Here is an 18,192-nt window from a genome sequence, read left to right on the forward strand (position 1 = left end):
TTTTCTTCTTATAAAATGTGCTATATCGATCAATTACTCTTTATACTTAACTTAAGTACAACCTGATAAAGCCAGACACATGCTGAATCAATGCCTTGAAGTCTGTTAGGTTATATCAAAGGAATATCTTTTAACAGTTCCAAGATCCTAAAATATTTGGTAATGTATCCTCTGAGGAAAAGAATTCAGCTTTCTCCAAACAATTAGTGGAGATTACAGCAAAGTTTCTGACGAATGTTTTTTTTAAGAAACAATTTAATTTTTTTATTATTATGCTAACAAAAAAACAAAAAGAAATAAAAACTTCTAAAATCAATTGATAAACACGTTTTTTAATTCATTACGTTAGTCTTCGGTGCTTATATGGGATTAAAAGTTTACACTCATTTAACTTACAGAAAATACCAATTGTGTTTAAAATTAAACAAACTTTTCTGGGCGTCCTGTATAGTAATATATTTTTTGAGACATTACATTAACTGAAACATTTACCTGCATTTTGTAAGCCTTTCTCCAAGCCATAATCTGCTGAGCTTGTGCTCTAGTTTTTTGTCTCAGATCTCTTACAAGTTTTTTAGCATCCTCCAGATTGTCCATTTCTAAAGCACTTGACATGGTGACTGGGTTCTACACGATGTGGGAGGGTAGATTATCTACAATACGGTTCTAATTCCTAAAATAAGTTTGATATTTTTTTAAGATAAACATAAAAATCTTATGTGTTTAGAATAGAACAAACATGCCATCAATTAAACAGATAATAAAATACGTACGTTATAAATTAAAAGTTATTTCCATGTATTTTGACGTCAAAACACGATGGAGAAAATAACAGTTGCTGTTTATTTATTCCATAAGATATCAATTATTTTTAAATGGTATAAATCGTCCAAGTTCTTGTTATCCTAAATTTGTTTTTAATTCACAACATTGGTATAACAATATCAATTTATCAAGCATAAATATCCTGTTCAAAAATATAATTTGAAACCGCCTAAACAACTTGGATTTTGTTTAACAAAATTTAATAGCAGCTCAGTGAATATCAATTCAGATATTAATCTAAATGCTCCAAAACTGACTGTGCTCTAAATGTGTGCTGTGTGTTACCTTCCCATATACAATGATTATCTATTTCTCTATTTCTGATCAAATATGAGATTTATGTAATCTTGATTAAAAAAAATAGGCAGTAGGCACCATGAACTATTTACTAGAAGTATATTGCTAATTTGTTGATTAATTAAGATGTCTAAAACTTTGATAAGACCAATTGTTACCCTTGCTGCTAGTTCCCGGTGCACAACAAATTAATAGTTCTATCTTTAAATTTCTGAAAGGAAAACAGTTCTTATGATTCACGGGCTGGTAATGCAAAGTCTCAGGGATAATTAGAAGTAATTTTGAATTTCAAGGATTGATAGAAGTGGGGAAATATAGTTAGTTTTGTGAAGTCGAGAAGGCTGGCATATCTTGGACACACAGTAAGAATGTCCTCAGAGAGACTGAAAGAAAAATTTTGTATGAAAGAACGGACAAGGAGGAGAGGTAGACCAAGGAAGGAATGGCTGCAGGATGTGGAAAATTTGAGAGTGATGTAGGTGATTCAGTAAAGAGGAGACTGGAGGTGAATTGTGGAAGATTCCAAACCCCACTTTGGGTTTTAGAGCTGACAGTTATGATGAATACTAATATAATTAATTATAAAATTTGGAGAGGTTGCCTTTTATCAGACCTAATCTATATTTTAGAATGTATAATATTGACAAGGAAAGAACAGATATGTAATTGGAAAGACAGGAAAGCAAGATATTTAACCTTATAGTAGTAGAACAAAATACTGTGCTTTAAATCACCATACCGTGATGATCGCCAACATCCGGAACGGATAGGCACTTTAAGAAGAAGAGAAATCACCATACAATGAAATTTTCTTTTCTTTAGGTTCAAAGTCACAATATCAATGTAGAGGCTCAGGTGGTTGAATGTTTTAGAGTTATGATCATATTTTCTGTGCATTTCTTTTTATATTATATAGTGGACTATATAAGGAAACTGAAATGTAAATATGTAACTATCATTCTATCTAGCATGTAAATAATCTCTTAGTTAGATTCATTCTTTGGTAAGCATAACAGTGTTATAGCTGATCATATGCAAAGTGTAGTAAACCTAGTAACTACCTTGTGTTCAAAAGGAGAACTTTCAGTAAATCCTAATAAAAAACTTGCTTCATTCACAAATAGGAGAAAATTAACAATTCAACCTCTGACTATGAATGGAATCACACTTAGAAGAGTTCTTAAAAGAGTTAAATATCTCAGAGTTATCCCAGATATACAAAGAATGCATATTTCTCCAATATAACCACTAAAACAACAAAGGCTCTTTGGACAGGCTTTGTGGCAAAACATGAGGTCTAAAATCGAAAATGATATATTATTCATATATAAAGGCTGTTAAACCCATAGTTACTTATGCTATGCTGGTTTGGTGAAACAAAACGATGTACCACAAGGCAATAATGGTGCAAAAATCACTTCTGTAGGAATCACAGGTGTAATGGGATCTTACCTCACTTCTGCCTTAAAGGTAATGCTGGATCTTTATCCCCTCTGCACATTCATGTAAGGAGGATAGCTCTAAAAAGTGCCTATAGAATAACATTGGATCAGGATCTAAAACCTGTTAACCTGACTGAGCCTCTACAGATTTTGATGATTAAAACATGGCAATCCATGAAGATGCCCACAGACATTATGTCTCCAAAACAAGATTTCAAACTTAAACTAAATATCAAAATGAAATCATATAAATCACAAGAGGTACCTTCAGGTTTTATACTGAGGGAGTAGGAATAGGGATGTTGGTACTATTTACAATAGATCAATACAAATCTTAGCATGTGCTGATGACAATGACATAATAGGACATAGAAAACAAGATGTTGAGCAATATTTCCTAGAATTGGAAACAGTAGCGATGACAGTCTAGTCATCAATGAAGACAAAACAAAATAAATGTTGGTTACTACGGATCTTATAGCAAATGAGGAACAAGAAACAGTCTTTGGAAGTCATATCTTTGAATGTGTTGAAAGCTTCACATACCTTGACTCAAAACAAGTGAAGAAATTAAAAAATGTGCAAACCTTACAGATAGGGCATACTATGTATTGTCTATAAAGTTTCAAGGAATATTCAAGCATAAAATGCATGCAAAATATTTTTAGCTATAAACGACTAAGAGCAGTGGCACAAAAGATATAACTTCAACTTATACAAACTCTTTAATAAACCAGACATCATAACATTCATTAAAACTGCAACTTAGATGTTCTGAACACATAATATGAATGCCAGACAACACAATTGCTAAAAAGCTAACCACAGGAACACCTGTAGGAAGAAGTAGAGGCTGACTGTGACTTACGTTAGATGGAGTTGAGATTGACTTCGTGTTATTAAAAATCAGAAGAGTGGTCCAAAAATCAAAATATTAACTGCACTAGAACATACTCCTACAATATTTCAAACATAACTGATAGTAAGGCTGATTGTGCTCCAGAGTGTCTGAAAAATGCCTCAATCCAGCCAAAATATTTATTCCTCAGACAGCTAAGCTGCACTGAGGGTTAGAAAGTCTATAACTTTTAAAATTTGATAACAGCTTTGAACTGCATACAGTTCCTTAAGCAATTGGCAGGGTGCAACAAAGTAACTTTTCTGTGGGTGCCAGGGCATAAAAGAATTGTTGGTGATGAGGTTGCTATGAGTTTTGCTAAAAAAAAAAGGAGTAAACACTCCTTATCAGAGCAGAGCCATTCTAAGGTGTACCAAAAACATGTACAGTAGAGGATATAAGAAAATGGGAAAATGAACTTAGTGCAGCTTACTGGAAAAAGATTCCTTGCAAGAGGCAAGCAAAAAGGTTATTGAAATCTTATGCTCATTATGCAAAAATACTATTGGAGCTTCAGAAGTTTGAAATGAGTAATCAGAAGTATTCTCACTACATATTGCTCATTCACATACACCAAAGATTGTACAGGTCTCACCTGGTGATCACCTTACAGGTGATTGAATCCCAAGAAATTTCAAGCTTTTAATGGAAATGGAAATAGAATATTTTGTATAAGTCAGTTTTAATTATTTATACATGCACTAAGTAACTATATTTTAAGAAGCAATCAATCATACAAATACACAAAAGTTGTAAATAGTGTATGTAAAACAAACCCTGCTTGCTTAGTGAATATATACACATGATTAAAAAAGGTAGTGCAGTCTTTATGATGGTGTGAGACTATAACAATTTAGAATTCTTAACCCATTAAGGGCCGAGACAATAAACAAAGAGAAATTTGACAATTGATTTATTAGATTGGATTAAAAACACATAAATTAAGACTAATTTACAACCAAAAAGAATTTTTTTTTCTCATGAAAGGAAAAACAGGTGGGTGCGTATACGCACCTTTGGCCGAATACGCATACAATTTTTAAAAAAGGAACATATTGTATCTTAACTGTAAATTAAATTTTAAGATGAAAATTTTCGAAACATTCAGGGTGTAGATGCACTGTACACTTTTTACATAAATAAATAGTATTACTTTTGCACATCCGACATTTTCTTCTTGCACTATTATCGTCTCTTTTTATAATGTGACCATTTTGCACGAATGTCGCCCGAAATATGGAACAATTTCCTCGTCAATGGAAAGATTTTTTGCAAAGACTCCAAATTGTGCAAACTTTCGGTTAATTATTTCAAAAATTGGTGACAATTTTGCAAATTTATCATTTTTATTCAGTAAGGTGTTATCTGACAAATGTATGTTCTGTTTGATTGAACCAAATCTATGTCGGCTCATGCTTTCTCTTACAATGTGCACTTCTTTATCCTCATCCTTCGACCAATACATATCAACTTGAGGCAGAGTGTGATAACCAGATAATATACATATGCCAATCAATTTTTTTAAATCTCTATCATTAATTTCAAAATCGTGACGGTTATTCTGCGATGCATAAATATTTGTAAAATATCGAATGCTCTCACTTACTTCTTTATCAAAAAAGAGTGAAAAAACTTCAATAGGTGACTTGCCTGCATGGTTGGCTTTTATATTTTCTAAATATCGATCAGACTGATGTTGAATTACTGCCGAGTACGAAGGAGTATCTGTTTTTACCCAACTTGGGACAAATTTGGATTTATTATTTTTGCCGGGTTCTTTCTTTGGACGTTTTGATCTGTGGTTCAGAGGAATATCATCGTCAGAATTCCCATTCACTTGTATTTCATATGTACCTGCAATATCTGTTTTTATCTCTTCTGTACCAATATTATCATCAATGTCTTCTACATCGGAAATTTCATCTGTGTCCTGCGGCACATAAACCACATCAAGTGAGTCAGCATTTTCACAGTCTGAATCTTCTTCTAACAAAGCCATTAACTCTTTAGTAGTGCCCTCTTCCTTTCATATACACGCATTCATATGATAATAATTTCTCATTTCAACTTACATATTATGGAATATAAAACAAATAAACACAAGGAAACTTTCAAACTGATTTAAGTCAAGAAAAAAGCAAATATAACGTTTACAGCACACAGCAATTTTATAAATAGTGAATGAAGTCACTTATCTATGAATGAAGTGTATTGACTATTGACGAGATCGTAATTTCAGATTGTTTAGTCTACGAAAAAAATATAATATGGTTTCGGCCAAAGGTGCGTATACGAATCCATCGTATAAACATGCAATTATAGACCTTATTTTTAAAGTATGAATGAATAAGTTTTTAGAATAATAAAAATTTCAACATATTTTTATAATTATAGAATACAAAATATGAATTAAGTTTATAATTAGAATCGGAAAAAATTTTTGTATGAAGATGTGCATAAATCATTAAATATGCAAAATTATAATAATCTTAAAATATTTAAAAAGTGATATTTTTGTCAAAAGAAAAATGATACTATATACCTCAATCTATTAAGATGTTACTTCAATAAAAAGAAAACATTAAAAAAATTATTTTCGGGCCAAAAAAAAATTAACAATAAAGGTTGCGTTTACGCACCTTTGGCCGTAAATGGGTTAAAACCTACTACAGAGTTAAAGGTAGATGTAAAATGGTATTGAGTAAATATGCTTGCTATTTATTATGTGGACCAACAGTTAACCAATGATTACAAAGAGAAAAAACTACTAACCACAATAAAAGATGGAAATAATAAATAATACGATAATTACAAACAAAACACTGCACAAAAATACCTAGCAGGTGGATTATTAATATAAATGTATAATATAAAGAGAATATGTATTTAAAAATAGTAAAAAAGGGCAGCTGAAAGGAAAAGACACTACTCAAGAGTTGGAAGGCAAAAAAGTGATAGCATAATGGATACTAACTATAGGTTTTTTCACAAATGTCTCACAAATTCATCTGATTACAGGCAAAACAGGGAGTTTAATTTTGTGTGATTAAATTTAATAAAAGCTAGGTGGAACACAACTTATACAATAAAAATGAATGGTCCAGTCGCAATGTTATAAAAATAAAATGAATTCAGTACAAATGTGTCCCAAAGTTACAAAAAAGTATTTTATTTATTTTTTGATTATCCCCATCAACCTAGTTTACCTTAAAAATTAAAATAATTTTGAAACGATGCACATACATAAATGAAAAAGTGATATTAAGTATATGTTGATGAAAGAGCTACTAGATATCTAAAAAAGGTGTCACATTTAAAAAATAAACCTGCATAATACCATACTGCATATTATTATATTCACCCACATTTTTTGTAGACTTGATTAAAAAAAATCTTGAACAATAACTTATTTATTAACATTTAGAACAATTGAATCTGTATATTTTATATAGATAGACAACAGTAAAAAAAATAGCAACACCTTAACATTACAAAAATATATATAAACTAGTTTTAAAAAAGTAAACAAAAGGGGGATACCTTTGTAAATAAAGAATGCTGCATATAACTGTAAATTTTTTCAACACTAGTATCATGCTAGTATCTTAGTTTTGAAAGCAACAACTACCTACAGTTACACATTAACCTTTTATTATTAAAAACGATTGTCTTTGCCTATTGTAAAATACTTTCAAGGCTGCTTCAACCTTTGAAAAAATTGCTGTGCCCATATGTTACCATTTTCTTGTTAGAGAAACATTTTCCATACAGTTATACGAAAAATAAATGTCGTTAGTAAAATACTTAACAAATAAAAGTGAACAATGCGTTTTTATTTACCGTTTAATTGAAGAATCTACAAAACCTACTGTACCCAGGTGTTAAATGAAGCTTGCAATTTTTCACTCACCCGATTGTATGCTAATATTGATTACTTTCAATTACCGAATTGGTTCATGTTTAATGTGAATTTTGCAATAATTCATGTTATCATTTCTATTTCTCTTCTATTTAAGGATCTGTTGTTATTAAAGGGAAAGGTGAACAAAACTTGGTCAACAAATCAGTGGTCATAACAGGAACTATACAACCTACTCGATGTTGCCAAACAAACGGTACGGTAATTTTGCCTGTTGCATTTTATGCCAACTACAACAGGTAAATTTTCTCAGTTCTTAGAAAATGTGGAATGTAAACACCTACCGTGTTTATGTCATTAGGCAACCAACAATACCTCTGTCGAATGTCTGCTATAGTCTGTCAGTTGGTTCTTTGCATATGCATAACATTATTTACGAAATTATTTGTATTATACAATAGAATCTGTGTTATTCAATATAATACATCTAATAAATACATCAATATGAAGCATAATTATGATTTATTTACATACTGGACACTGGAAATTTCGAATTTTCAAAATACTATGACAACCTGCTTGTTTATAACTAAAATGTGTCTTAAAGTCATTATCATTCTGGCTTTACAATCCTATGTGGAACCTAGCCTCCTCAAGAGTTCCTCTCCAGTCGTCCCTATCCACCGCCTTCCCTCGCCAACCCGTACTCCCATATTTCTCATATCTTAATTGATGTTATCAAGGAACTTTATTATTCTGAGTTTTTCTCTTCTTCTCTGACCAATGACTCTATTAAGGAGCGTTTTTCTAGCTGGGTCATTTTGCTTTACCCGCTCCGCATTATATGCACTACCTACCCCAGACGTCCTATCTTAAAGTGTTTTTCGATATCTGGTTCCTGGTATATTCTATAAAGTTTGAAGTTGTATCGTCTTCTCCACACTACATTGTCATTCACTGCTCCATAGATTCGCCTTAGCACTGTTCATTCGAAACATCCTGTTTTTATTACTTTTTGTTAGAGTCCAGATCTCTTAACCATATTGTTAGGACTGGTCGTATTATAATTTGGTAGAGTATTCATCATCATCATCAACTAGCCTCTAACGTCCACTGCTGAACATATGCCTCTCGCATGCTTTTCCACTTAGTCCGATTTTGCGCCATCCGAATACAATTTGTAGTCACTCTTTTTATGTCCATCTCGTTGGGGGCCGACCTCTATTTCTGTTAGAGACCCCGAATACAAGCTAACAGAAATAGAGGTAGAGTATTACCTTTGTATTTTTCGATATAATTGACGATTTAAGGAGATTGAGCCCAAAATACACCTGTTGACCGTGCAAATTCTGCGGTGTATCTTTACAGTACTGTTATTTTCACTGTTGACGAGCGCTGCCAGGTATACAAATTCGTTAACTGCTTCGATAACGTTGTTTTCTATAACAAGTGGCCGTAGGATTTGTGGTTACGTACTTTCGAATGATTCTCCCGGGTTTGTCTTAAACAATCTCCACGTATTCAGCTTTATGCAGGTGGCAATTGGAAGATTGTGTTGGTGACAACTAGGTGAGTCTTCTGTAAATTTTTCTAGCAAGTCCATGTACTCTGATGTACTGTGTCCTTTCTCCAGCTCCAAGCTTGGCATTAAAATCTCCCATAATAACGAGCACTTTCTCTCTTAAAAATTTTTGTACGGTTCTGATGATTTCCTGATAAAACTCGATTGTTTCGTCTTTGTCTGCAGTGGGAGCATAAACTTGAATGATGTTTATATCGATGGGGTTGGCTCGTACTTGTAGTAACATCACTCTCTTTGACATTGGTATAAAGTTAGTAACGCATTTGACAACCGTGGGTGATACAATTATTCCGACTCCATAGCCATGAGATCCATTATTCTTTTTTGAGTAGTATACCGCATGATCTTCCATTTGTGCTTCTCCGGAATCTGAACGTCTTATCTCTGCTATTCCGATTACTTCGATATGCATTCTCTTAATCTCCTGTATTTCTTTGTCGATTTTTTGATGATGATGATGATGATGATGATCTTTTGATGTACTCAAAACTATCCTCCCCAGAGATCCGATTAGAGGACTTAATCAGGAATTTATTTTAGTATTGAGCATTGCTATTATTGATTGACTAGGGCATATCACTGTGGATCTTTAATACAGTTCTTGCCCTACTTGTGATGTCCCATTCTTAAGCTATTGACTAAATTTTTGTTTCATCTGCTTTTGGGGCCAATTTCTCAACCCCAAGACAAAAGGGTGCCCAAGATTTACCAATTTATCCGTCGGTAGGCGTTTGTCAGTATCAGTAAAAGTGGGGGATTGCTTATACCGGCAATCACTCGGTGAATGTTTTGCCATATCTGCCTACCCTTACTTAGTTTAGCCTGCAAACCAATGCAGTTGCCCAGGGTGTGGGACATGCAGCCATAAGTGAGAATTAGGTGTCTTATGAGGACTAGTTATCAAGAACCATCTTCCCTCTATGATGCTCGATGTTGTCGTTCCGATAAAAGGTGCTACCCCTATAACACAACTTTACACTTTACTATAAAATGAGTAATTTGCATCTCGTCATCTTGTCTTTGTTCATTATTTAGCCTACCAAATATGTTCAGCAATAAAGAAAACAACTTTTGTAATTCAGAATATCATACTTTAAATCTTATTTTGCTATATACGTGGTTTTTGGACGTTTATTTTTCCTAAAAGTTTGAAAATCACCTTCGTATATTTATAAAAAGTTTTGAAAATTAAAAAAAATTTACAAAAACTTTCCCCGGGTTATAAACTATTTCCTATTTTTGTTTTAAGGATGACCCACTTTTGACTTGCTTGATTAATTGGTATAAATTAAATGTTTGTTCAAAGAACCAGCAGACCGAGTATGTAAATCTCGCACGAGTCCAGACTTTTAACAATGCTTTTAGTGTACGAGTTGTGCCAAATGTAGGCAACTTACAATCTTCTTTGCTGCGTTGCCTAAGTTTCGATATTTCCCTTAATGAACATATGAAATTTATAAAAAAAAGTGAAATAAAAATACATTCGGATTTATTCAACATTAAACGTCTGTTTACCCGTAACTGTCTTAGTAGTAATTAAAAAAATATACTATAATATAATATTATATTATTATGTTATGTATATTTTAGGAAACTATAGTCAGTTATAAACGAGAAAATGTGCGCTACAGATATGGCTACTTACCATCGAGCAAAATGACAATTTTTTTTTTAGCCCTTTTTCTATTCGAATTGTCGAATAAAGGCCTCTCCCATTTCTCGCCATTCATCCCTGTTGTGTGCTAGGCGTTTCCACATTGGTCCTGCGACTCTTTTGATATCGTCGCTCCAGCGCATTTGAGGTCTTCCTCTTGGTCTCTTCGCATCGTACGGTCGCCAGTTTCCGACTTCTTTGTTCCATCTACCATCTTCGAGACGTTCGTTGTGTCCAGCCCATTTCCATTTTAATTTAGCTGCTTGTTTCGCGGCGTCCTTTATTTTTGTTTTGTTCCGGATTGCTTCGTTCGTTTGCCGATCTATTAGTGAGATACCAAGCATCTGTCGTTCCATGGCTCGCTGAGTTTTTCGAATCTTGTCCATGTTCTTTTTTGTGAATGTCCAGGTTTGAGCTCCGTAAGTGAGAACGGGAAGGATACAAGAATCGAACACTTTGGTTCGAAGGTTTTGGGGTATCTTTTTGTCTTTCAGTATGTATGAGAGTTTTCCAAATGCGGTCCATCCCATTCTTACTCGTCTGCTTATTTCAGTAGTTTGGTTTTCTTTGTTTACCTTGATATTCTGACTCAGATATATGTATTCTTCTACATGTTCCACTTTTGTTCCTTGGATGGTTATCGTCGGTTGATCATCTTTATTCGACATTAGCTTAGTTTTACTCAGATTCATTTTCAGTCCTTTTTTTATGGATTCCGTATGAAGCTCATCGATCATCGTCTTCAGTTCTTTCCAGCTGTCGGCTATTAGTACTACGTCATCTGCATATCTTAGATGGTTTAAATACTTTCCGTTTATCGACAGTCCCTTCGTTTCCCAATTTAGTGATTTAAAGATGTCTTCAAGTGCGGCAGTAAATAGTTTTGGAGATATGGTGTCTCCCTGTCTTACTCCTCGGTTGATTTTTATTGGCCTCGTTTTCATTCCGTTATCCATCGTGACTACCATTTCAGCGTGTTGGTATATATTATGTATTAATATCCTATATCTAGAATCTATTCTGCTGTTGACCAGTGCTTCCTCAATAGCCACTAATTCTATGCTGTCAAAAGCTTTCTCGTAGTCTATAAATGCTAAACAGATTGGTAAATTGTATTCGTTAACTTTTTCTATTAGGACCTTTAGTGTGTGAAGATGGTCACATGTACTGAACCCTTTTCTAAATCCGGTTTGCTCTACTGGTTGATATACATCGAACTTTGTTGTCAATCTATTTGTAATTATTTTTGTGAATGTTTTATAAAGTTGTGATAGTAGTGATATCGGACGATAATTTTTCAGATCTGTATTGTCCCCTTTTTTTTGTATTAATATTGTGTTAGCAGTATTCCATTCCCTTGGTATGTTTCCTTCAAATAGGCATTTATTAAAAAGTATTTTTAGGTACCTGATGACTTCTTCTCCTCCTTCTTTCAACATTTCTGCGAGAATTCCATCACTACCCGGTGCTTTATTTCTTTTCAATTCTTTAATTGCATTTTCTATTTCTACTTCGCTTATTTCGGGCATTACTTCAGAATTTAAAAATGACAATGCTCGATGTATTTTTGCTCGATGCTACTTACACAGGTTAAATTAAAACTATTTGTTATTTGTTTTGAAAAACGGGTTAGCCAAACTTATTGTTTAACTTATCATTGTTGTATATTTATTTATAATAATCAATGTACATATAATGCTTATTCCTTTCCATTACCAAGTACTGAATTGCAGGAATTACACAATAAAAATTAAAGTTCATTCAACATTCGAAAAATTAAGCGAAAATTGCAAAACATTAAAATTGTTTCGAAAAATATGACACTAAATTAAAACTAAAATGATAGGTTTCAAAAAGGATTTGAAATAAGGTACGTAGGTTTTAAAAAATAAAAAAGACAAAGTAAGAATAGAAATATACCTATTTAAGGACAATTGACAAGAAAACAAAATAGGGGAGAGTGGGTTATAGTGAATAATTTTTTTTCGAAATCTAGTTAATTCAGTGATTTTCGCTATATCGCTGTTCTCTTAAATTAAGTTGTAAGAAGTACATTACAGTTCCAAAGAAAACGGCATTTGTTAGAGATTAATTGTGTTTTAAAAAAGTTAGGAAACGATTCACTGCTACCTAGGACTGGGTTACTTTTAGGCGAGCGGTTGACCCCTAAACAGACGCTTAGAAACGGAATATACCGCCTATCGAATTTTGTTTGAATTTCTACCGCACCAAACCTTTTTTATTCGATTCTATATATTTTTTCAAGTTCAAATTAATTTTTTTTTAATTTTTCCAGGTGGACCGGAAATTGTTATTAACAAATACTTAACTAATAACAAAATAAACAATTTCCCATCTTTCTGAGTGAATTTTGTTTAGACGTATCCCATCTAAATAAATACTTTTTCTTTCTTGGTTATTTTTCGAAAAATGCTTCCTTTTCGAGTTATTTGCAATGTTTTGTTAAAAAAAATGTCTTAATTGGTGATTTTTGGTATTTTTTTTTTAAAAACTACAAAATAAATTACAACTACAAAAAACATTATAATTTTTAAAACTTCACGTATAAGTAAGAATATTTTGACAAGGATAAGTGCCTTCTATTTTGCTAAAAGCATAGTTTTAAATTTAAACAAAGATTTCTAAGCGCAGCGCGCCTGTATCGTCATAACCGTACAAGATTTTTATCATATAGAGCGATAGATTGCTCGAAATGCAGTTCACAAGGATGTAGATGCAATGTCGAAACATTTTCTGGAAAAGGCGGCACAGACACCAGATAATATATTTTTAATAAATCCTCACAAATTATGGCCTACGCCGATAATCTAGACCTAATTGCTCGTACAACAGACAAGCTAGAAGATACCTACCCTACTTTCTCAAATGTCTCAAAAAATACAAACAAATGAGAAATAACGCAAAATAATGATAATGGCAACAACTCCAACAAAGAAACATTGGTCACCAATTCACTGTTATTCGTTAAATCCTAAAGTGTCGCAAATGAAAAGAATTTTCTGACTACATCCTGTATGTCACCATTTTACCTGCACACCTGTTAGATGTCAGCTGCCAGATATTCAGTTGACAAATGGTTCCAGTTTTTGGCAAAGGTTCATGTTTTGATTAAGCTCTGCCTGTAACGCAAATGCAATAGTTAACAACATTGGCGCCTATGTTTCGCTCAAGTGACCAATACACTACTTCATGTACACCACTGCCTTCATGTCTCAAATGCCTCAAAAAATACAAATAAATGAAAAAGAACCCAAAATAATCACAACAACTCAAACAACAGTCATAAATATTGGTCACCAATTCACTCTTGATAACTATAACTTATCAAATGTACTGTTCTGGCCTGACATCATATTTTGATTTTTCTATGTCATCATATTCGTTAAATCCAAAGATATCACAAATGAAAAGAATTTTTTGACTACACCATATATATCAACATTTTTACCTGTACACCTCTTACACATCAGCTATTCAGTTGAAAAACAGATCCAGTTCTGGCAAAGGTTCATGTTTTGACTGACGCATATGCAATGGTTAATGACATTGGTGCGTCTGGCTCTCTCGCCCAAGTGACCCATACACTACTAAGTCAGCGGTGGACAAATTCACATATAATATATATGTGATATATTGTAATTAGGCTCTCTGGTGACCAATTACAACCCTATGAGTGTTATTTTGGGCTACGTAGATACATGAAAAGTAGAAATTTAAGCAAGAAAACAAAAATATCTTATATTGCCATAGCTGAAATATGGATCGGAAACATGGACCATCTCCAAGATAAATGAAAACACATATTTGAACGAAGAATCCTGAGGCGGCATTTGTAAAAGAGGAGTTACAACTATGAGATATACCACAAACACATCTGGTAATAAAAAGTGATCTCTCATAAAAATAGGAAGATGGGGAGAACATCTAGCAAGATCACAGCAGAACAACCCCCCTAGATAAATCTTTATGTCACAGCCGATGAGAAGTAGACGTAGGTAGGCCAAAATTTAGATGGAAAGATGGTATAGAGAAGATGTTAGAAAAATAGGTAAACTGGCAACAGTTGACAATGGATACGGCTAAAGGGCGAAGTAGACTTGGAAAGGGCTTTAGCATAATTAATTATGATGATTTTATTAGTTCAGGTCAGATCAATGCGTCTCCGGACCATTGCGCTTTCTTGATTTCTTTTATAACTTTTCTTTTTTATTGCTTCTTTGTCCACCCATTTTTTCTTTTCATTTGAATTGTGATCTATCATTCTTTTCGGGTTTTATTATTGTGGTCCTCCTCGTTATCAAGTATTTTGTAGTTAATTTTTTTTTTGGTTCAGCCCTCTTAATATTTTCCAGAGATTGAAGTTTTTGTTTCTCCTAAGTATGTTTCTAATTTTAAACAAGTCTACCACCTTCTTCTTCAGCCTTACGTAATCAAACTTTGGCCATAGGCCTCCCCCAAATCAATCCAGTGTTTTCTAGTTTGCGCCACTTGCTTCCAGTTGTGTCCTCCGATCTTCTTAATGTCATCAGCCAATTCTCATTTGTAGTCTTCCGCTTCTCTTTCCCAACCATGGTCTCCACTGTTCAGGGATTCATCAGAGCGGCTTTATGGTAACAAACAAGACATAAACCAAGGTTAGGTAGGTGGGCAACATATATGGTAAACATACAAAGGAAATGTTCACGCATACGATCAATTTTACGCTCATATCTTTAATTTAATTTTTACAAGAAATATCATAATTATTTTAAAGATTTTTATATTGTCTTCACTTAATAGAAGATTTACGTTTAATGGTGTACTTAAACCCTCTTTTATCAATTCTTTTAGCAGCCACGTGCTTGTATTACGATGTAGTGGGCAGTTGAAGAATATGTGATTTAAATCAGCTATACTAGTTCCACACTCACATCGGTCTGTTGGGAGAACTCCTATTTTGTGTAGATGTTTCGGAAAACATCCATGATCTACTTTTAATCTTAAGACAGTTGACACTGTGTTTCTGTTTAGTGTGACATCTTTGTAAAATTGTTTTACATCTACTGTTGGTTGTAATTTGTATAAATTAGTGCCCCTGCTTTCTCCAAACTGAATCCATTGTCTGTCCCATTTAAATTTAATATGTTGTTTAATATATGCAAGTAGGTCACATGTGTTAAATTCTTCTATCACCATATGTGGGTGCTGTAATGGATTTTTAGTTATAGAATCAGCAATAGTATTGCCAACAATATCTGAGTGTCCCTTAACCCATAGAAATTTAGTACCATATGGATCTGATAGTTTTAGTAACTGTTGAAAAATTTCTAATATGAATATATTGCTATTTATTGTGAATTTAAAGTTTTGCAAGGAGTATAATACTGACAGTGAATCACTGCATATGACAATTTTGTTCCACTGGTTTTCACAGAAAAAATGCTGGATTGATTATTTAAAATAAATGAATTTTTAATCTTCATTTTTGGTACAAAGTAAGCACTGGTTGTACATGTTGGTGATTTTGACCCGTCTGTATAGATCACAATATGATCTGAATAGCCACTAAGATTTCTTTAAGAGTTGTTTAGCAAAATTCGTTTTGGTATTTAGGGATAATAATATTTGTAGCTAGAACACTTGTTAGATGTGGTATATTCAACGATTCCCAGATAAGATTACAAGGGGAATTTATTAACTTCAGTTCGTTGCAAGTGGTGGAGAGTTTTTTTTAATGAAGTATGTAGATGTTAAATCAGCTGTATTTAATTCATTAATTATTTTTGCATTATAAGTGCCACGATAATGTTGGTTTAGGAAATATTTGCTTGTCAGATATTCTCTGCGCAATGAGAGTGGGTTTTCAGATGCTAGAGCTAGGGTGGCTTCCTTTGGAGTGCTTTTCATCAATCCTTAGAGCTTTAAATTGTATTCTATCAAGTTTACGTAAATTCGTTATGCTAGCTGACCCATATACCACACAACAGTAATCTATTATAGATCTTATATAGGCTCGATAAAAATTCAATGCAATGTTTTGATCTGCACCCCTCTTACACACCATTTTAAGAAAATTAATACCTTTTTCGCAGCGACCAATTGTATAATTAATATGTTGAGTCCAAAGCAATTTTCTGTCAAGTACTACACCAAGATATCTAAATTCCGAAACAATTGGAATATCATTGCCATGTAAGGTTACAGCGTGATGTTTAATAGGGTGTTTTCTTGAAAAAATACTACGGCACATTTTTGGTACGAAATATTGAATCCATTTAACCAAGTCCAATTATCCAAGTTGTACATAATATGTTTGAGTTCAGTAGTGCTTTCACTGTACGTTTTCTTATGTGAGTAGATGACAATATCATCAGCATACTATATTGGTAGACTATAAACTGTGCAAATCGTCTCCATTGTTGTATTTCGTGGTTCCATCTTTTATCCTTCAGTCGGACATTGTGTCCTGTGAAGATCCATTTTAATTTGGCAGCATATTCTCCTGCGTCTTTTACTTTGGTTTGGCTTCTAATCCATTTGTTTGTTTATTTGTCTATAAGTCTCACCCCGAGCATTGATCTTTCCACCGCTCTTTGTGCCTTTACTATTTTATCCATATTAGACTTAGTGAGTGTCCATGTCTGTGAGCCATACGTGAATATAGGGATGATACACTGATCGTAAATTCTGGTTTTCAAATATTTTTCTATTTTAGTGCTTTTTAAGATCCAACTCAGTTTTTCAAATCCTGCCCACGCTAACCTTATTCTTCTGGTAATTTCGTCAGTTTGATTTTCTTTGTTAACTTTCATTATCTGTCCCAGGTATATGTATTGCTTATTGTTTCTAAATTTATTAGGTTCAACGTTATTTTTCTAATGTTCGGTGTATTTGTCATTATTTTTGTTTTCTCCAAGTTCATCTTAAGACCTACTTTTTCCGACACTTGAAATAGTTGCGTCATCATGGTCTGTAGTTCTTCGAAACTTGTAGCGAATATTACAATGTCATCAGCGTATCTCAAATGACTCAGTTTTCTTCCATTAACAATTATTCCTTTATCTACCCAGTTAATGTCTTTGAACACGTCTTCCAGTCCAAGTGTGAATAGTTTTGGTAAGATGACATCTTCCTGGCGAACTCCTCTGTTGATTGGTATAGCTTTGGTTTTCGCATCTATTTATATTTTCATTGTAGCTTTCTTGTAAATATTATGTATGAGCATTCTGTATCGGGAGTCTATCCTACAGTTGTTCAGCACCGGGACTCCGTGCCACATAGAATTCTATCGTAGAATTCTATTAGCGTTTTCTATCTACAACGGCGATAGTAACGTGTATTGTCACTCCGTGCGTATGTCGTTTCGCTTCGGTATTTTCCGATCTCTCTATTATTGAATGTAAAAACATTAACCTGTTGGTTTTACTCAAATATCGCATTTATTGTCTATTATCTTTGTTTGTAACACATTTTAGAGAAAGAAAGTACTATTTTTGGGGTTTTTAATTGTTTGGGTTGACTTTTTCGGTTTCGGTTTATTACGCGGGTCATTTGCATGCTGCTGTTTGTTTTTGTTATTTGAAGTCATTTTTAAAGAGCTTCGTCTTCGTTATATTTTTGGATAAAAATGAGGGT

General features: G+C 33.3%; 1 protein-coding gene across 3 annotated transcripts in view; it reads right to left on the bottom strand.

Annotated features, from left to right (window-relative positions):
• Positions 1-7,578, bottom strand: part of LOC140437374 (uncharacterized) — a 46,857-nt gene extending 39,279 nt beyond the window's left edge. The window contains exons 1-2 of one of the 3 annotated variants that reach the window (XM_072526874.1): positions 7,373-7,578; positions 493-673 (exon numbers count right to left, since the gene is read on the bottom strand). In XM_072526874.1, coding sequence (XP_072382975.1) covers positions 493-615 — 123 coding nt within the window. In that variant the 5' untranslated portion in view covers positions 616-673; positions 7,373-7,578. Of the gene's footprint in view, positions 1-492; positions 674-7,002; positions 7,165-7,302 lie in introns of those variants that run through there. The other 2 variants (XM_072526875.1, XM_072526876.1) reach the window with 2 other exon arrangements.
• Between the last annotated feature and the right edge of the window lie 10,614 nt (positions 7,579-18,192).

This window comes from Diabrotica undecimpunctata, chromosome 3, assembly GCF_040954645.1.
Source record: "Diabrotica undecimpunctata isolate CICGRU chromosome 3, icDiaUnde3, whole genome shotgun sequence".
In the NCBI taxonomy this organism is placed as follows: domain Eukaryota; kingdom Metazoa; phylum Arthropoda; class Insecta; order Coleoptera; family Chrysomelidae; genus Diabrotica; species Diabrotica undecimpunctata.